Raw genomic sequence first — 21,512 nt, forward strand, 5'->3', positions numbered from 1 at the left:
TCTCATCTGAGGAATACCAATTGGCTGAGAAGCACCTGAAAAAATGTTCAACATCCTTAATCATCAGGGAAATGCAAATCAAAACAACCCTGAGATTCCACCTCATGCCAGTCAGAATGGCTAAGATCCAAAATTCAGGTGACAGCAGATGCTGTCAAGGATGTGGAGAAAGAGGACCTCCATTGATAGTGGGATTGCAAGCTTGTACACCACTATGGAAATCAGTCTGGTGGTTCCTCAGAAAATTGGACAAAGTACTACCAGAGGATCCAGCAATACCTCTCCTGGGCATATACACAGAAGATGTTCCAACTGGTAATAAGGACACATGCTCCACTATGGTCATAGCAGCCTTATTTATAATAAATAGCCAGAAGCTGGAAAGAACCCAGATGTCTCTCAACAGAGTAATGGATACTGAAAATGTGGTACATTTACACAATGGAGTACTACTCAGCTATTAAAAAGAATGAATTTATGAAATTCTTAGGCAAATGGATGGATCTGGAGGTTATCATCCTGAGTGTGGTAACTCAATCACAAAAGAACTCACATGATATGTACTCTCTGATAAGTGGATATTAGCCCAGAAACTTAGAATATACAAGATACAATTTGCAAAACACATGAAACTCAAGAAGAATGAAGACCAAAGTGTGGACACTTCGGCTCTTCTTAGAATTGGGAACAAAACACCCATGGAAGGAGTTACAGAGACAAAATTTGGAGCTGAGACGAAAGGATGGATCATCCAGAGACTGCCCCACCTGGGGATTCATCCCATAATCAGCCACCAAATGCAGACACTATTGTATATGTCAGCAAGATTTTTCTGAAAGGACCCTGATATAGCTGTCTCTTGTGAGGCTATGCCAGTGCCTGGCAAACACAGAAGTGGATGCTCACAGTCAACTATTGGATGGATCACAGGACCCCCAATGGAGGAGCTAGAGAAAGTACCCAAGGAGCTGAAGGGGTCTGCAACCCTATAGGTGGAACAACAATATGAACTAACCAGAACTCCCAGACACCCCCAGAGCTCCTGTCTCTAGCTGCATATGTAGCAGAAGATGGTCTAGTCAGCCATCATTTGAAAGAGAGGCCCCTTGGTCTTGCAAACTTTATATGCCCCAGTACAGGGGAACACCAGGGCCAAGAAGTGGGAGTGGGTGGGTAGGGGAGCGGGGGATGGGGGGGAGAGTATAGGAAATTTTTGAGATAGCATTTGAAATGTAAATGAAGAAAATACCTAATTAAAAAAAAAACCAGAGAATTCTTGGAAAACATATGAAAAAAAAAAAAATCTGTCAGTACCCTTGGTGGTCTGAGAAAGCACCAAGGTATGAGCTGTCCTGGAAGAAAACAAAAAAAAAGATGTAAACACTGATAAAGGTGTTCTGTCCTGTGTCTCTTGCAAATACAATGTAAACAAATTCAAAGTGAAACAATGTAAGTATTTCTCCATACGGACAGCCTGAACAATGGCAAAGCTGACAAGATATCAAGGTGGGTCTTCTGTTGCAACTCTTCAGTCCTGCCATTGTGGCTCAAAAGCAGTCAAAGGCATAAGGACAGGTAAGTCTGTGTTCTCACTGGGAGGGCTTCCACCCTTGGTCTGTAGTTTGCTGGAATGATATCTAGATGATTTCCTTGATATATAAGATGCCCTTGTTCTACTGACAAGTGGAAAGTGTAAGGCTAGACAGCAGCTGTCACTGTATGTTTTGAGAGAAGGTGTCACCAGGTAGCTCTTGGTCTGGTATTTCAGAGTTTCTTGTGTGTGTGCACCACCACACGAGGCTGAAAACAAAGCCTTAAAAAGCAATAAGTGTGCAGACCTAAACCTGCTCCAGGCAGCAGCAGGGGTATCACTATCATCTGCCCATTTACATCCATCTTTCCATAGAGTAGGGAGAATGTAAAATAGAAATGGATACATTACTCTAAAAAATGGCACTCTCAAGAGAAATGATTCTAATGGCTCAGTAGCAGAGGCATGCTTACAATCTTGTTTTGACAGTCTTCCAGATCAGAAACTGAAAGAGCTGCATTGTGACAGGGCATAGCATACACTGAATGTGCTAAAGAATAGTCATGAAAGAAGCCCAGTCTAGTGCATTTTGTGCCAAGCAGGACCTCTTTTTTATATCTTTCTAATAGTGAGAGTCTCTTTTTGGCCCTCTGTGTTCTTCCACACTGAAGAGACACCCCACACATTTCTAAACTTGTATAGTGAAGTCTCACAAGGCCTGTCTCTGAGTGTTCCCTGAACCCTGGTATAAGATACAGAAACTGTTAGTACCAGGACATTCCATACCTAGGCGCTAACAATGGGACCCATGACCTACGCTGCCAAGCCAACGACCACTATATCCCACAACCCACTTGGCTCACCTCCCACCCTTAGTTGTGTTATGTCACTTTCCATATAAATAAGGAGAACACCCCCTCCTCGATCTCTTTTTCTTTCCTCTCTTTCTTCTCTCCCCTTCCACTCGCCCTGCCACTCCTTTCATCTCTCCCTCACAATAAACCTCTCTCACATGGAACTGCCTTGGCCTGGTGTGCTATATGGGTATATCCGCAATATATTATTATTATTACTACATCAGAAACATTAGTTGTTTAGAGCTCTTTCTGCTATGGTATATCTAGCACACTCTAGGGGTTAAAAAGTCAGAACATCAAAACTATGTGTCCAGCAGCTGTTAAGTCAGAAAGCTGTTCCCCATCCCAAGTTGTTCTATACAGCTGTTAAACTGTGGACATGTGTCATGGATGTTTTCCATGAATGACCCCAGCAGATGTAAAGATCATGGCAGTTTAAATTGAAAGAAAGCTGAGGTTCCCTTTGGGGCATTTCAGTATCATCAATAAAATAATTTAGAAACAGACTTAGAAAGATGCTCAAGGACATGTTTTACTAGGATGAAGGAAAGAAAGAAAGAAAGAAAGAAAGAAAGAGAGAGAGAGAGAGAGAGAGAGAGAGAGAGAGAGAGAGAGAGAGAGAGAGAGAGAGAAGCAAACAAGCAAGCAGGCACAGGTGAAAATCCAAACAGCCTGGGGGAGATGGATAAGCCATGCTTCTTAGGTTGAGCACGGAATAGAAATAGCCAAATGGCTAGCTTATTACAAAAAGGAGAAACACTCCCAAGAATGGAAATGGCTAGTGAACAGAGGAAAGAGCCCCTAAAGCACTTAGGCACACAGGTGTGTGGTCCACTGTCCTCATTTTGTATTTCTTGGGTGGTTTTTTCTTATGCTTATTTTGTTAGTTTTTGTCTTGTTTTGGTGAGGTATTGTTTTGTTTTGTTTGTCGTTTTTGTTTTGTTGTTGTCTTTGTTTGTTTTCTTTGTTTTTGATCAAGCTCTGTTTCTTAGACGGTGCCATGTTAGCAAGGGTTCCACAGCCTCAGAAAACTTTCTTTCCTGATGTTAATCTTGATGTACTTCTAATTTTCTGTTCCACTCTAGCTGAACAGAAGTGATAATTTCCCCATGCTGTTTAAATTGAGAAGACAACCTATTCCAGAGAGCCAGGAAAAATAATTTACAGCAGGAATGATTTTAGGGCCAAAGTTGCTTAATGAGATGTTCTTTACCATTTAATCTCATTTTCAAAAGCTTCTACCCTGCAACATACGAGAAACGAGTCTTGCCAGAATAGGGTGTCGGTAGTGACAATTGTGGAGTTTTGATTTCTTTGATTTCTTTGTCTTTATCTCCGTGCCAGGTGTGGGGTGTGAGGCTGCTTCCGTTTGTCCACAAAAGCTCAGGATGACTTGCTTCTTGCTCTAGCAGGGATGTGATGCTTGCCGGCTGCAGATACTTTGTTGATTATGTCACATTTGGTACTCTAGGAACTTTTCACAAGCATATACTAGGGCCCCAAGAGGTAGGGTAGCTTATTGGTTAGTTGTTGGTTAGTTGAGTGGTGGTGGTGATAGTGATGATAGTGGCCATGTTTGTTAAGTAGTCGTGTACAAAGAAGAAACCACAAGAAATTAGATATTGTGACAATGAAGATCAAACATGCCCCAAGGAACTAGATACCCATAATCAGCAGGAAGTAGTCTAAAAATAACATCGCCCCTTCTGAACCCTTGACTTTACTCAGAGATCTCTTTCCTTTCCTCTCTATCTGTTTTTCTCTCCTATCTAGTGTTAGAGGGTTGAAAGGGTGGAAGAAAATGGGTGGCGAAGATACCTCTCCTGGGAATATACGCAGAAGATGTTCCAACTTGTAATAAGGACACATGCTCCACTATGTTAATAGCAGCCTTATTTATAATAGCCAGAAGGTGGAAAGAACCAAGATGTCCTTCAACAGAGGAATGGATTTTTTAAAAAGTGGTACATTTACACAATGACATACTACTCAGCTATTAAAAACAATGAATTTTTGAAATTCTTAGGAAAATGGATGGATCTGGAGGATATCATCCTGAGTGAAGTAACCCAATCACAAAAGAACACACATGATATACACTCACTGATAAGTGGATATTAGCCCAGAAACTTAGAATACCCAAGTTTGGCAGGTAGAGCCCTGACTCCAGTCAGCACTTGATTCCAGCAGTGAGACACTTAGCAGAAGATTAGCTGAGCTGTATTTAGGGTCCTAAAAACCATAGTGCAGTGTTGCTCCAGAGTGCTCAGTTTATAGCAATTGCTATGGAGCCATCAGCACTTAATCCATATTTCCACACTCATGCTGGCTTCAAACATGAGATCTGCTTGGTTCAGAGGGAATAGGGAGAGCCTGACACACTCTGAAACTTGACAAAGTAGTCATACATTCTTTCTTTAGTTCTTGTTGTTGTCATAAAACTACATCCAGGTGCTGGATAGATAATTCTGGGGACACCCAGAGGAGAAGGGATGAGAGAACTGTGGGTCCTTCTTTCTTTCCACCAAGAGTTCTCTGGGGTCTGGCTTGGTGGCTAGCTCACCTGCCAGCCCTTATACAATATTTATATCAATGGGTATTTACTGCAAGAACCCACCAATTATAGCCCAGAGTTTACAGATATATGTGGCTCCTTAGGTAGAATTATGTGGTGGTGCACATCTGTAATATCATCAATGGGAAGGCTGGAGTAGAGCATTTGGAATACATTGCAAGATCTGCGTCAACTGGATCCAACTAGTTAAAATGGTCTCAGAATGAAATGGGGAGAGGGGAAGGGGAAAAGAGAAAAGGACATGGGGGAAGAAGGAGGCGGAGGAAGAGATTTAAAATACAAAAGGAGAGAATGGAAAAGTTAAGAAGTGACCACTTACTCTTGACAAAAGAGAAATTGTTTTCCAGTAATTTGAAAATACATTTTTATTTTCGTCAGCATTTTACAAAGCACATTTACACAATACCAGAAAAAATAACATACTCTTTCATCTTTCAGGTGAATCTTCTATAGAGGCATCTCTTTCTCTTTTTCAGCCTATGACTGTGTGGTTGTGTTAGAGACTCATTGTGTTCACAGAGAGCTTTGGGGAGCAGCCAACAGATACACTTGCTGCCTTTGTGTCCCCCTAAAATGCAGGCCCCCTTCTGTGATAGTGATGAGGGCACTCAGGATCTGCAAAACATGGGCAACCTGAATGGAAGGTGCTAGGACAGAACAAGATCCTAGCTCAGGAACTAAGGAGAAGGCACATTGGGAGGGTTCTTGTCTGTTTCAGGCGCATCTAGAAATAACTGTGCTGCAGGAGAAAAAACAGAGGCTCCACTTCCTCTCAGAGGACAGCACCACTCTTTGATCTTCACTGAATCACCACTGGAAACCATAGAAGTCAGAAAGCCTTTCAATTCAGATCGTACCTATTAAATGTCTGCAAGCAAAATACTGAAATGATTTTTCTTCAAATGATTTCTGTTTCCCAGTTTGAAGGAAGAAAACAATGGAATCTTTCCACAGCTAGTCACCATGCAGGCAAATCATGAAATATCTGCAGCGTCCCTTGCCCAATCACACTGAGCAACCATATTCACACATCCTCACATCTACCCATTCAAATTCTTCACAAATTGTTTTGTAAAAAATTTTATTATCATACAAAATGAGCCTAAGTAGGAAGATGGGGAAGAAAACAAGGCCCCGGGGATGCAGCCATGTTGACTTACAGGCAGATAAAACTGCTGCTTTGGGGCCTGTTTCTTGTTTAGCAACAGAGTGCTTGTTTACTATGTGCTATGCTCTGGGCTCAATCCCTAGCATCGAAGACAGCAGCGGCAGCTCTACATGGAGCTCAATGCCTCCCTCTATGCCTCACAGGGATCTGCTCTGAGGATCCACTTGCATGTCATGAGACTTTAATGGAGCTCTGCTGATGTCTGAGAGGCCAGCTTGCTGTGATTGTGCCCAGCTGCTATTCCCAGTAGACCCAACAGTAGAAATTACTTGAGCTCAACTGCTCCCCAATGAATCACCCCTGGGTGATGCCCTGCCCTGGGATTTTTGTGCCCTCCACTTACTGAAAGCAAGATTGTGTTTGGGAGTTGACTTAACTTCCTTGGAAAATCTGTCAGCTTTAAAAGGCAGAAGTTCTGGGTCCCCACAAGCACTATGTTCTGTCAAAACATGGAGCTCAAATCCACTGAAGTGTGAGGCAAACATGACAGGGAATGTTAGGGATTTAGCTAAAACCTAATAGCACTTCCATGCCTTAAATTCTTTCTTACAACCTTGGCTCCAATGGCATTCAGCATGTAGAGCTAAATGGTGAGATAATACATTCAGTAAGGGGTCTTCATTGAATGGCTAAGCCGTGACAGGTCCTTAAGCATTGCCTTCCTCAGATCATTGTTTCTGGTAGAGACTCTCTTTGCTCGGGGGACAGTTCTTTCTTGGCATGTTTTCCAATACTTAATCAAGTGTTCACTAGTGACCTCACCATATCAATTCCAAGCAGCCATCTCCCCTGCTGGTCATCAATGTGGCATCTAGACATTATTTTCCATAATGATTAAACACCTTGCTCAGGGGAAACAGATAAGCTACCTGGAATAGCTCATGTAGCAGCCACATTGTTCATGTGTTTTTCTTGTTTCTAACAACAATAGGCAGGGCAGAGCTGGCTTCACAGAATATAATGAAAGGAAGGGGAACACCATCTTGCTTTCAGAAACATAATAGCCCACTTTAAGATGAACTCATTTTTACAATATGAACCAAACTTATGCATCCCAATATAATCAGCCAAATGCTGCACAGATGTGAAGTCCAGCAGACTTCCCACATGAAGAGGCTGCTGGGACTTCAGAGTATTCCATCCTCACTTTTGCAAATGACTATTGCCCAGAGGATACATAAGCTAGTAATATCCACCTGTCACCTCATCAAAATTGCAAAATCTTCCCTGTCCCTCTTAAAACCTCAAAAAAATCAGCAGTGCAGTCATAACAGCCACATTTGCCACATGCAAGTTAATGAAAGTCTCTTCATCCTTGAGACACATGAGTTAGTGTCCAAGTGGGTTAATAGCATCCAAAAGTGGCATGTGCTAGCAGAACTTTGTAACCATAAAAACAACTTATTCAAAGCCTTATACCAAAGTACATTAACACAATCTGAAAGGCAACAAACATATATGTATCACCTCCAGGCCTTGAACATAAAAAATTTAATGTTCAGACAGAATTTCACACAGGGTTAAGGTCAGGGTGTGGTAGTCTTCAGTTTCCATTCACTGCTACATGCTTTGGATACTGAGATGCTGTCCAATTCAGGTGACCTTGCACTGTCTGGCAGGTGATTCTGGTACTCGTGGAAACCAACATTTTCAAAAAGTAGGAAGTGAACAATAAAAGTTGCTTCACATCAATCCTTTGGATCTTTACATGCATACATAAGATGTGGGCATTTCTAAAGGATCACATCATGTTCACTTAGGTAATTCTAGAGAGAAAGAGAGATTAAAAGGGGGTTCTATGCTTATTAATACTGATAGAGTGGACTAGTCAATATTATTGCCTTCACAAATCTCAAACATAAGTGGTGACTTGGTGGTGATATCTGTGGAATTACATATAATCATCCAGTTCCCTATTTGTCTCTGAGCATTAAAATGCATTACATTTAATGAGTCTCAGGTGGCACTTAGGTAGGAAGACCTGAACTTGCATAAACTTCATAACAATGCCCCGCAATGTGCATGCATGCATGCGTGTGTATGTTTCTGAAATTCTTCTAACAACTGTGTCTGTCTGCTTGTCACTACTTATTCCCATAAAGACCGCACATCTGTCACAAGACAAGAAAAAAAAATACAGCAAGAAATGTCTTTGCTGTAACCAGTTCCCTGAGAATGGAGCATTTTGCATTTAAGAAATGAATTGAAGTTTCAAGTACAGATAAACAGAAAGAGCTGCTGGGTCAAAACATAATTAGCCGAAGCATTTGTGCATCAAAAGTTATCTGAAGAGATTCATTCAAATTCTACCCTATACAATATTTTGTCACTGAAAGTGAGATAGATTCAACAATTCACAGGGTTTCATCGTACAACAAATCATTAAAAATTATACAACACAAAAGGAAAATGTAAATGCAACGAAGAAGAAATGATGAGGCGCGTTAGTCTCAAATAGCCACTTCTTTGCAATAAAGACAACTCCACTGATCAAGATGAAATGACTGTTCTTGTTCCTGTGTGAAGGTCACAGAATGAGCGCTTTCGAAGGCTAACTTCACTGTGGGAGAATGGCTGCATTACAGGGCTTCCTTAGACAGTGCTGACATGGAGGATAAGGCCCCCTTGGCCACAGAGATGGGAGAATGGAAGTACAGGTGTAGGGACTCAAGGGGAATCCACCAGCTACTGCACAGCTGGGCCTGAGCAGCTGTAATAGGGGTATATGTTGGTTTATTGTGCTAATTTTACAATTTTGCTAATTGTTCTATAATAAATACCATTCCTATGGCCCAGAAGAAGTACAGAGAAACTGTATCTCTTTCATATTTTCACTGCACTCATTTAAAAAATACCTCAATAAAATTTTTTCTTTACCAGGGCAACAGATGCCATTATTTTATAAGTATGTGAACTGTTATTTGAGAAAGAATTTGCTTCTCTGAGCATTCACCCCCCAGCTTAGTGCATTCTATGAGAGGTTTCTACATGACTCAAGCCTATGTCCCTCTAGGGCTCTGCCTCCTGCAACATATCAGATGCGCTAAACAATGTCTATGCAGAAGGAAATAAAGCATTGCTTCAGTGAGTCAATAATAATTCAGTGAAATTTATATATGGATGGAATTGTTTTGGAAGCTGAAATTGAGTTGTTTCATCAATGTATTTAATATTTAAAATTACAGGTATTTTAGTTGTCATCTTGGCTTAAAGACAAAAAAAAAATCACTAGTAACCCTCAAAGGCATCAGTTAGTGTGTGATCAAGGAGGACAGAAGTGTGGTTTAAATGTCAAACACCCTAATTCTAAGAAATAGTATGACTTCACATTAAGTGATTGGTATACTATTCAGGAAGGTTATACTGTATTCTAAGGATGGCCAATATTATTGTACTATTCAATTATGCTAAAATATAGTAATGTAATTAAAGACAACAAAAACCAATGGGAAGTTAAACTTGCTAATTACATGCAATGTGTTGTTCCTGAAGTAGGAACATGTAGAGTTTGAGTTGGTGCTGCACTGTAGGTATCAGAAACCTGTTGAAGAGGAGGAATTTGAGGCCCTAGTAAATCCACTCTGCATAGAGATGGGATGCTATTCTCACCCCTAGGATTGATATTCTGATTTCTCTTTGGGCCATCTCAGTGGATAAAGAAGGAATTTATATTTTAGTGTATAACTTTTGGGGAATTCTCAAAAAATAAATGTTTGTCTTACACACAGGTGATTCAGTAAGGTCTAGAATAAGAACTGTTATCTCTTTCATAGTCTATGGCTTTTTTACTGTGTTTTAGAAACACAGCAAGCTTGATTAGCAGCAAGCAGGAGCCTAAGCAAGCCTCCCTCCATCGCTGGACATATGCCATATACACATATTGTATAGCAATAGACTTTACTAGTCTAGCTGAGATCTGAGTATTCAAACTGGAAACCCTGTGTGCAAGGTTACGAATACTGTCTGCACTGTCATCTTTCAGAACCTCGAGCACCCAAGTGGATCAGAGAGAGCCAATCATTCCAGTTATAAACTACCATGTTCTGAATTTCTTTTAAGATTAAAAAATGGGAACCCAATGGAATACCTAATATGTTGCACTGGGTCCTGTAATTATTTTATCTAAAACTATTCTCTGTACATGGAAGACAACATACTTTTAAGCATAGTTTCAGCTACCTTGAGTATAAAATGTTCCTTTGAAAAATATAAGTCATTTAACCTCTAGGGAAATTCTGTGCGGCTCAGTCCTGGTAGCCATTTTGCCCTGTTTTTCTCCCAGAAGTACACTGATAGCCTGATATTGTGCATGCACTGCACACTGAGAATAGCGCCCAGCACTGGGGTTGCCTCACACCTCCACAGAACTATAAGAACACTCCGGCAGCATCATGGCTCTTTCCTGTGCTGTCCTGGGCATCTTGCTGTCATGTCATATTTGAAGCCCAGCAGAACTTGAACTTGACTGGGAAACTCCATTTTTTCCAATGCAGGGCTCTCATCTTTTGGCGGTGTAACTCTTGGTCCCCCATGGAAAAGAGTGACACCTAGAAGATCTAGAAGTAGAAACAGTGCCATAGAGTCACAAAGCAAACAGGCATAATAAATAAACCACAATAAAGTAATTAATAAAATGGGAACTCCCCGAGAGCTCTGATCTTTTGCTGAAACTTGTTAATTTTTCTTAAAGTTCAGGATTTTTCTTAAGTTCAAAAACCTAATGAAAACCAGTGATTCTTTACAGTGGAAAATCAATGCAACCCAAAGTAACATATGCTACATGACTGTCTACGTTCCTTTTACCTATATCACAGATTCATCAGTCTGAACAAACAAAGCAAGACAAGCCAATCTGATGCAAATTGTATTTAACTTCTATATATATATACATGCTTCTCAGTGTTGCTTCTATATACGTATGTTCTACTTGGTATATCATGACAAAATGGAAAGATCTCCCATGCTCATGGATTGGCAGGATCAATATAGTAAAAATGGCTATCTTGCCAAAAGCAATCTACAGATTCAATGCAATCCCCATCAAAATTACAACTCAATTCTTCAACGATTTAGAAAGGGCAATCTGCAAATTCATCTGGAATAACAAAAAACCTAGGATAGCAAAAACTCTTCTCAAGAATAAAAGAACCTCTGGGGGAATCACCATGCCTGACCTAAAGCCGTACTACAGAGCAATTGTGATAAAAACTGCATGGTACTGGTATAGTGACAGAGAAGTAGATCAATGAAATAGAATTGAAGACCCAGAAATGAACCCACACACCTATGGTCACTTGATCTTTGACAAGGGAGCTAAAACCATCCAGTGGAAAAAAAGACAGTATTTTCAACAAATGGTGCTGCCACAACTAGCAGTTATCATGTAGAAGAATGTGAATTGATCCATTCCTATCTCCTTGTACTAAGGTCAAATCAAAGTGGATCAAGGAGCACCACATAAAACCAGAGACAGTGAAACTTGTAGAGGAGAAAGTGGGGAAAAGCCTCGAAGATATAGGCACAGGGGAAAAATTCCTGAAGAGAACAGCAATGGCTTGTGCTGTAAGGTTGAGAATTTACAAATGGGACCTCATAAAATTGCAAAGCTTCTGTAAGGCAAAAGACACTGTCAATAAGACAAAAAGGCCACCAACAGATTGGGAAAGGATCTTTACCTATCCTAAATCCTATAGAAGACTAATATCCAATATATATATATAAAGAACTCAAGAAGGTGGACTCCAGAAAATCAAATAAGCCCATTAAAAATGGGGCTCAGAACTGAACAAAGAATTCTCACCTGAGGAATACCGAATGGCAGAGAAGCACCTGAAAAAATGTTCAGCATCCTTAATCATCAGGGAAATGCAAATCAAAACAACCCTGAGATTCCACCTCATGCCAGTCAGAATGGCTAAGATCCAAAATTCAGGTGACAGCAGATGCTGGCGAGGATGTGGAGAAAGAGGAACACTCCTCCATTGTTGGTGGGATTGCAAGCTTGTACAACCACTCTGGAAATCAGTCTGGCGGTTCCTCAGAAAATTGGACATAGTACTACCAGAGGATCCAGCAATACCTCTCCTGGGCATATATCCAGAAGATGTTCCAACTGGTAATAAGGACACATGCTCCACTATGTTCATAGCAGCCCTATTTATAATAGCCAGAAGCTGGAAAGAACCCAGATGCCCCTCAACAGAGGAATGGATACAGAAAATGTGGTACATTTGCACAATGGAGTACTACTCAGCTATTAAAAAGAATGAATTTATGAAATTCCTAGGCAAATGGATGGACCTGGATGATATCATCCTGAGTGATGTAACCCAGTCACAAAGGAACTCGCACAATATGTACTCACTGATAAGTGGATATTAGCCCAGAAACTTAGAATACCCAAGATACAAGATACAATTTGCAAAACACATGAAACTCAAGAAGAAGGAAGACCAAAGTGTGGACACTTTGCCCCTCCTTAGAATTGGGAACAAAACACCCATGGAAGGAGTTACAGAGACAAAGTTTGGACCTGAGATGAAAGGATGGACCATCTGGAGACTGCCACACCTGGGGATCCAATCCATAAGCAGCCTCCAAACGTTGACACCATTGCATATACCAGCAATATTTTGCTGAAAGGACCCTGATATAGCTGTCTCTTGTGAGACTATGCCAGGGCCTGGCAAACACAGAAGTAGATGCTCACAGTCAGTTATTGGATGGAACACTGAGCCGCCAATGGAGGAGCTAGATAAAGTACCCAAGGAGCTAAAGGGGTCTGCAACCCTATAGGTGGAACAACAATATGAACTAACCAGTACCCCCAGAGCTCATGTCTCTAGCTGCATAGGTATCAGAAGATGGCCTAGTCGGCCATCCTTGGGAAGACAGGGCCCTTGGTCTTGCAAATTTTATATGCCTCAGTACAGGGGAATGCTAGGGCCAAGAAGTGGGAGTCGGTGGGTAGGGGAGTGGGGAGGTTATGTGGTCTTTTGAGATAGCATTTGAAATGTAAATGAAGAAAATACCTAATTAAAAAATATATATATTGTTAAATAATCTTAGGGGCCAGCAAGCTGGCTCAGGGGGGAAAGGCATTTACCAAAAAGCCTGACAACCTGAGCTCAATCCCTGGAACCCACATGGTGAAAGAAGAGAAGAACTGTCTCCTGAAAGTTGTCCTCTAATTTTCACAAAAAAAACTTATTTCCCCACCACACTCACACACAAGCATACTCAAAAGTATTAAACCTGTAATCATTTTTAAATGATCTCAAATTTAGCATCATTTGTAGAGAATTATGTAAGAACTCTATTATATTAATAATCTCTCTCCTTCCCTCCCTCTTTCCATCTCCCTTTTCTCTCCTTCCCTCCCCCTCTCCCTGTATGTGTGCTTGTGTGTGTGTGTGTGTGCACGCATGTGAAAGTCAGATGTCAATCTTAAGTGTTGTTCCCCAGGACACCACATCCCTTTTTTTTTTTTAATCAGGGTCTCACTGGCCTGGAATTACTGGTTAGGCTGATTTTCCAGTGAGCCTAGGGAATAAGTGCTGAGATTACAAGCACATATGACCACACCTGTTTTTCTACTTCTCTTTTTTCTTCTTATCTCTAAATTTTGTAATTTATAAACAAAGTATTTTATGTCTACAGGTATTCTGCCTTCCTGTATTTTTGTGTAACACTTGCATGCCTGGTGCCCAAGAAGGCCAAAAGAGGTTGTTGAATGTCCTGAACTGGAGTGACAGCCAGTTGTGATCCACCATGTGGGTGCTGGTAATTGACCAAGTCTTTTAGAAGAGTAGCCAATGTTCTTAATCACTGAGCCATCTCTCCAGTTCCTGTGCCCGTTTTAGTTATTTTTGGCATGAGTGTGTGTGTTTGTGGGGTGGGGAGGCATGGTTCTTATACTTGCAAGGCAAGCACTTTCCAACTGAGCTGCCTTCTCAGTCCCACGTTTACAATTTAAGACTCTCTCTTGCTCTCTCACATATGCACAAATCACCCAGACAATCACTGCATCAGTAAGCTGTGATCTGCTATGCTTCTAGCTTAGATTGCATGGTTTACATTTAGTCACAGATGAAAATAGAGAAGTACAATTAAATAAACCAATAATGTCAATCATTAAGGCTCTATAAACACACACACCTAATTTTTCATTGATACAGTTTTCCATTTTTCTACAAGAATGTGAAGCTATTTGCTTCCCTTGCTCCTGAGCCTCTGTGGAAATACACACACAGTGACAACAGTTGTAGAATGACAACTTCTGTCCCACGACTTCAAGCCAACAGCACTTGATATAATAAGATGGTGAAAGTCAAGAACAGAGACATGCACACCAGGCACAGAAAGCTTGTGTGCCCAGCACTGGGGCAGAGCAAACAGTGAGAATGCAAATGTCCCTACAGGGATGCTTGGAGAGAGCACCTGAAGGATGATGATTTTTATCAGCCATGGACCCTTGTAAGATGAAGATTACTCATCTTGACTCTGCAGTCCCAAATCACAAGCAGCGCTAAATTTGCAAAGATTGTATTTTAGAAATATGTTATCAAACCAAAAGAGCAAGTGGTAGAATAATCTCATGTGTGATTCATAAGAAAGGCTCACTGGAATGGCAGCAGGAAGAGAAAAGCAAGAGACTAAATTGAGCTCAAAGAAGAATGTAATTTCTCTGTAATGACCTTTGCAAGCCAATCTTGAGTCCTCATTTTCCAGGCTACTAGCTGTCCTTAAGGAACACTACCAGGATAATTTAGAAAGCTAACACAAAGTAGCTTTCCTGACTGCAGTAGGAAGTGTGTTCTTCCCCCAAGAGAAGCCTGCTTGGGGGAGCAGACCCAGAAGGACTGCACATCCTAAAACAACCCTGAGCATGTGGGGTACATGCTAGACATAGACAGCTCGGGAACACAGGACAAACTCTGTGAACTGTTACTACCATAGCCCATACATACCCTTCCATGCATAGTACTTCCACACATGCTGGCGTATCCCTAAATGGCAGGGCCTGCCTGACTTCTTTTCCATTGAACTTGTCTGGTATTTACTCATTTCTTTGTCCATGCTCAGGCAAGGCCAGAATCAGCATGAAGCTGGAAGATTCTACTACTCCAGCTTTCTCCCTTTCAGTGGGAGAACTCAAGGCACACTGTTGATGATGCTTCTCTGAGAGGTCTCATGGCACAAGACTGAGATACACAATAGGGAAATTTGCTTGACAGTGAAATCTTACTAATGTCATTCTCCTTGTCATTATTTCCCAGAACCACATTCAAGTTATTGTGCCATCACTTTGCCTAATAGTAAAACTACAGGAATTCCAAACTGGATTTAAATTTATCAGATAATTTAATCTTAAATTCACCAGAGTAGGCTTTGCTTGGCTATGAAAACAATGGATATATGAGCTGCCAGTTCTTCTAGAATGTTCCAGTAAAAACCAACCAGCCCAGAAATGCTTTCCCACTGTCTCCGCCCATCGCAGATTATGGTATAAGCAGCCAATGGCTACTATGCAGTAACCTTTTGCTTCACTGTAGAACACAGTAGTGATGTCTTCATGGAATCTGGGCAACACTTGTTCCCCCCATGTCTGTATCTACTCAAAGCAAACATAATGGTGTCTGTAATTAATTTGTAGAAATGCAGCTTTCAGGTGTCAAGGATGGAGAAAGTGTATCTAACGGCCAACTGTACCTCAATTCATCGTTCACATTTGAAAGTAAACCTTGGATCTCACCTCTTAGTTGTAAAGTTGTAATAGCCACTTTCCTCTAGGACTTCTTCAATCACAGTCTGCAATCGACAGATAGTTTAGTTAATACAGGATTACAAGCAATACAAGTAAAAGTATGCAGGGGCTTTGGAAACCCTACCTGCATCTGCTCATATGTGACTCCCTCTTCCACTTCAAAGCTGCTGGGTGAACCTAAAACACAGCAGTTACAGACATCAACTTTTGCTTCATGACTTCTTACTTATATGTTACTGGTAATTAATATTTCAACAGCAGTGAATATGGTCTACTTCTTAACTATAAAGACTCAAAAGCAAATTCCAGAGCCAGAAAGATGGCTGAGCAGGTCATAAGCTTGGTGACCTGAATTTGATCCCTCCCTGGACTCCTAAATATTGTCTCTGACCTACACACACACACACATACTCACTCACACACACAAACACACACACATACACACAAACTTGCATGTGCACATACACACACACACACACACACACACACACACACACAAACTTGCATGTGTGCACACACACATAAAAATAGATTTTATTAATAGTAAGCGAATTCCAAAATGTCTTGGCCTTGCTTCTCTTCCATGATTGGTTGCTCCAGGTAAGGCCATTTACAAAGCAATGACCAAAGACTTAGGAACAATGCTTAGTGAAAACTGGCCAAGGGCAAGGAAGGTAAGGGGATGTGTGTCAAGGTGATTCCCGACACATAGCACCTGCACACACTGGGAAGCTGCCAAAACCAATTGTCAGTTTCCCCTGAGCCAGCTTTCATTGACCTTTGAGGATGTTCCCTAGAGACAGGCAAGAGATGGGTTATTAGGTTGACTGGGGAGAAGCACAAAAACAGGGTACTGGCTCTTTTTAAAGCCTTGTTTAAAGGTGCTGCCCATAGTGTAGCAGATTCTGGCATCCAGTTTTGCTAAGCCTACTGTGAGAGGGGCTAAGCCTCTGTTCTACAGTAGGGTGACTAGTTGCCCTAAGGGGAGTTAGTTAACCCAGTCTTGGACTTTGGAGAGACTTCCATCAGAGTCCACTTCACATCAGTTACTTTGATGAGTCTGACCAGCAGGTAAACTGACCCAATCTGAGAATAGCTGTTAAAAGCAAATGACGTGTTATCTTGCTTGGGATTTCTCAGGTTAGGTTTAAATGACACTGTACCCACCAGGATTTGATTTGTGACTAGAATACACATTCAGATAAAGTTTGACAACGTGCAAAAAAAAATGATTTCTTAGGCAACAACAGTGCACCCTTGAAAGCTATCAAACATGTATCTATGTGTGAAGCTTCTCTTCTGGAGCCTGTGTCCAGTGCCACTGCAGTTGCACTGAGCTCTGACATCTCAGAAGAATGGGAATCTGCTTCTCTTCTTGAAGCCTCTCAAGAATGTGGCCATGCTGAGTCCCTCCAAAGGCCTGGCTCTTCTTACGTCCACTAGACCCCCTCACATCGACTATACAACCTCTAAAACATTTATCTTGCTCATCATTTATTGTGGTATTCTGATATTTACTCCCATGTTATTGGAGACTCTGAGCTTCAAAGGTACAATTCAGCTACTAAATGGCTGAGCTGAGATCTGAATCTGATCCCCGTTTCCAGAGTCTGTGTCTGAGATCACATGCTACCCAGCTTCGCTATGTAGAATTATTCTAAAGAGAAAACAAAAGTCGATGCCTGATGTGGATGCTTTGGGTGTCGTGCCTCAAGTTGTCTCCTTTTTGAATATTTAAGCCTTCCATTTCTGCCTTTTATCTTCCTAAATTTGACTTCATCTGGCAACCAAGAAAAAAATAGAAGGAAATACAGTTTACACAGAGAGACCCTGTTGTTTGTTTATAGTGTTAATAAGCAATGGAGGGAGCTGCCTGTGTGGAGACATGGTCTCTAGGCACCTCTAGATCCTACTCAGTGTATCTCCAACTGCTGCCTCAGTGAACAAGCAGAAACAGACTAAATTCTTTGTGTGTATGTGATTTTAGGACAGATGTCTATATGAGCAAAACGGTTCTTTCTGTTTGTTGGCTTTTTGTGGAAGCCAGGTCCCTCTTACCTGTGGGGTCACTTGGGGACCAGTTGTTTGCAGCCCGTGAATGGCGAAGTGAGTGATAATCTGAGGTAAGAAAGTTCAGCTCGATGGGTTCAGGAGACCCCTGAGACAACTGAGAAAAGGAAATGCAAAGGCGCATGAGAGACAGACAGCAGACAGCTGGCAGGCTACTTCTGGGCAAGGTGTCCCATTCAATTCAGGGACTTTCTCTCTCGGTATGAGAACTGTCGGGGTTCCATGGTTCCTGGTAAACAGAGAAACACCATCTTGCTTCCAAAGGTCTGAAAGATTGGAAGCAGAAAATTACAATGAAAGCAAGTCAGACAGTTCCATAGTCATGTGAGAAAAGCATGCTTTATAAAGTGAAAGAAAAGCAATGTAAACCCAACAGCCTGGGCCTGGGACAGCAAGATGTTCTTTGTAATCAGGTGCAGGAGTAAAGAAGCCCAGTTATTCCACAGAACAGTATACTGAGTCTGAATCCAGCCCCTTTCCTGTGGGACCATGGTAAGCAAGTTTCTTAATACATTTTCCAAATTACTATTAATTAACTTCGTTCTCCAAACATTAGTTCCTAACACTCTATCACCCAGTGACAGAATTTATTAAGTCTTAACTGCTTACTGCTCTTCTGTACAGCTGAATTTTTAAATAGAATTTCTCAATGAAATTTTAGGCTATTAATATTTTCCAACTCCTTGTACCTTTAATTCCATTCAACACATGGCTTGGCCAAGTTTTATACTATTAATATAATAGTATAAAATACTTACTAATACTTGATGTTCAATAGTATATTAATATACTATTGAACATCAAGTATTAGTATAAGTAAGTAATAGTATTCTGTAAGCCAGAATCAGACAGCACAATTTGAATGGGGCAGTAGTAGTTAATTTGGATTCACAAACTGTTTATGAGCTAAGCATATCTGTTGTCAATTGCTTGAGAAGACTGGCAGCACAAACCACAGCTCAACAACATATGCCACCTGTCATTTAGAAGATGCATGGTGTATGTGTGTGTGTGTGTGTGTGCACTTGCATCCGCTCATATGTACACACACCCTCCTCCTTCCATATCCATCCACCTTGTCTGTCTCCCTCTCTCTCTCTTCCTTCCATATATTGTTCATAGCATATGCATAGCATACTAGTTATAGTGATTAAAACAGAAAAAAAATCTCAAATGTCTACATAGACAAATACAACATGGTGTGAACGCGCTGTGGTCCTCTACAAAGCAAGGAAACAAATGACTGATGCCAGAACGTGGATGAATAGTGTGCAAATGAAGCCTGACACAGAAGGAGGCATAGCAGGAAGCTTCACCAACGCATACTTTTATAATCCATCAGAACCAATGAATGGTGATGGCTGTCAGGGATATGGTGTCACTGGGATGGAGCCTGATGGACAGCGAGGAAACTCTGTGTGCTGCTGTGGTGGAGATCACAGGGGTGAACGCGCTCCTCACTACGTACGCTGCATCATCTTGATACATTTTAAACTAGCTATTCAGAACTATTTCATCATTGCCCAGCTGATTCTATGAACACACGCTGCATTGTTTTCCAGGCTCCACACATGCACTATATTACAAGAAAAGCTGGCCCTGTCCTTCTCATTCTTGAACATATGCTGTTCTTTAGTGGTAGCTGACAATTCATGTATAGGGGGACAAGGCTGTCAGACCCTGAATGCAGAAGGATCCGATGGCCCTGGGCAGTCACCTTTCTTCAAGCCTGACTAACAGTAGTCACTCGCACTAAGCCTTGGAATATTTCCTGTGATCATGAGAACAACATCATGGTGTTAGAGTGTCTTCAGATGGAGTTGTTTCAGCAAGGGATGATCAGGATATCTGAAATGTTCACCCTCATTACAGAAATCCTATGTACTTTAACTATTAAGTGCACCTTGTAGTCCTAAAGATTCCACAGCCACTAAAAGACCTAAGGCCTCAAGTAAAAGAATGTAACTAGTGAGTGAGAGACCTCAAGACTGGCATTTTAAGATAGCAAGGGAAGGGTGGCTCTTTTACTGGTGTCTTAGTCAGGGTCTCTATTCCTGCACAAACATCATGACCAAGAAGCAAGTTGGGGAGGAAAGGGTTTATTAGGCTTACACTTCCATACTGCTGTTCATCACCAAAGGAAGTCAGGACTGGAACTCAAGCAGGTCAGAAAGCAGGAGCTGATGCAGAGGCCATGGAGGGATGTTCTTTACTGGCTTGCCTCCCCTGGCTTGCTCAGCCTGCTCTCTTATAGAACCCAAGACTGCCAGCCCAGAGATGGTCCCACCCACAAGGGGCCTTTCCCCCTTGATCACTAATTGAGAAAATGCCTTACAGTTAGATCTCATGGAGACATCTCCTCAACTGAAGCTCCTTTCTCTGTGATAACTCCAGCTGTGTCAAGTTGACACAAAACTAGCCAGTACAACTGGTATTCAGCCTTTAACAGCAGGTTGTTTAAGATTTCCAGTCTTGTGTCACATTGGCACATTCCTTTAGTTTGAGGGCCACAGATTTCCAGGAAATAGGAAATGGCCCACAAAGACTGCAGCCAACATTCACTGGTCTCTTGTTTGAACCTAGATGTGATTATTTGTATTCTAGAACTTCTCAGGGGTCTTTTTTGTGTTTTAGATTCTAGGTGTAAATATTCTTTTAACAAACCAATCCCCTCGGCCCACAACACTTACCGTGTGTTACCGTGACCACCCTTTTGATATTGAGGATCACATGAGCCTGTCATGTACAGAGTTGACACTCGAGAGCTGTGAAATCAAGTTACTAAAAAGAAACAAAAAAATCACACACAAAAATTTAAGTTGCTCCTGGGCCACAGAATTCGGAAATGACCTTCCATGTCAAGTGGGATCTGACAGGTATATGTAGAGAAGTATATAAAAGACATGTATGCAGCAACAGGCAATGCAGAGATGGCACCATGAAAAGTGTCAGAAGAAGTGGTGGACAACTTCATTCAAGTGGCACAAAAGCTAGGAGATTCTTTTTTTTTTTTTTTTTCTGAGACAGGGTTTCTCTGTGTAGCCCTGGCTGTCCTGGAACTTACTCTGTAGACCAGGCTGGCCTCGAAACTCAGAAATTTGCCTGCCTCTAGCTAGGAGATTCTTAATGACCACAGCTGAACTCACTGCCACTGGCTGAGTACTTAAGACATCATGGCAAATTCAGCTTGGCTCTTACCACTCACTTCCTTGTAGGGTAAGCATTATCATCATCTTGTGGATGAGGGAACTAGAAAGGCCATTTATAAGGAGCAGAGAAGCAATTGTAAAATCTGAACTAGAGTGCAGCCCACAACCAAAGGTCAAGTGAACTTCTAACCCTTGGCTTGAGAGACTTGAGGAAAAAAAAAATCCAAAGAGATTGACATTCAGACAGAGAGAAAGGATGCTGTTTCTAGTGATCTTGATGTGGGCATAGGGAGCTGAAGGTGATTCTAATTCTGGATGTGCCAGATGCCAAAGTCACTGTTATCCAGTAGGTGGAGACACAGAGGACACAGAATGTATTTGAACTCACAGTCCATA

The 21,512-nt window shown here is 41.5% G+C and overlaps 1 protein-coding gene across 2 annotated transcripts in view; it reads right to left on the reverse strand.

The window, feature by feature from the left end:
* Positions 1-5,316: 5,316 nt before the first annotated feature.
* Nek10 (NIMA related kinase 10) overlaps positions 5,317-21,512 on the reverse strand; it is a 233,251-nt gene continuing 217,055 nt past the window's right edge. For both annotated transcript variants that reach the window (XM_085828353.1, XM_085828354.1), the window contains 4 exons: positions 17,956-18,064; positions 16,022-16,074; positions 15,886-15,941; positions 5,317-10,687 (listed from right to left, as the gene is read on the reverse strand). In XM_085828353.1, the coding sequence (XP_085684479.1) occupies positions 10,630-10,687; positions 15,886-15,941; positions 16,022-16,074; positions 17,956-18,064 (276 nt within the window). In that variant the 3' untranslated portion in view covers positions 5,317-10,629. The remainder of the gene's footprint in view (positions 10,688-15,885; positions 15,942-16,021; positions 16,075-17,955; positions 18,065-21,512) is intronic.

Source organism: Mus caroli, unplaced genomic scaffold, assembly GCF_978045245.1.
Source record: "Mus caroli unplaced genomic scaffold, Mus_caroli_1 scaffold_12, whole genome shotgun sequence".
NCBI lineage: Eukaryota > Metazoa > Chordata > Mammalia > Rodentia > Muridae > Mus > Mus caroli.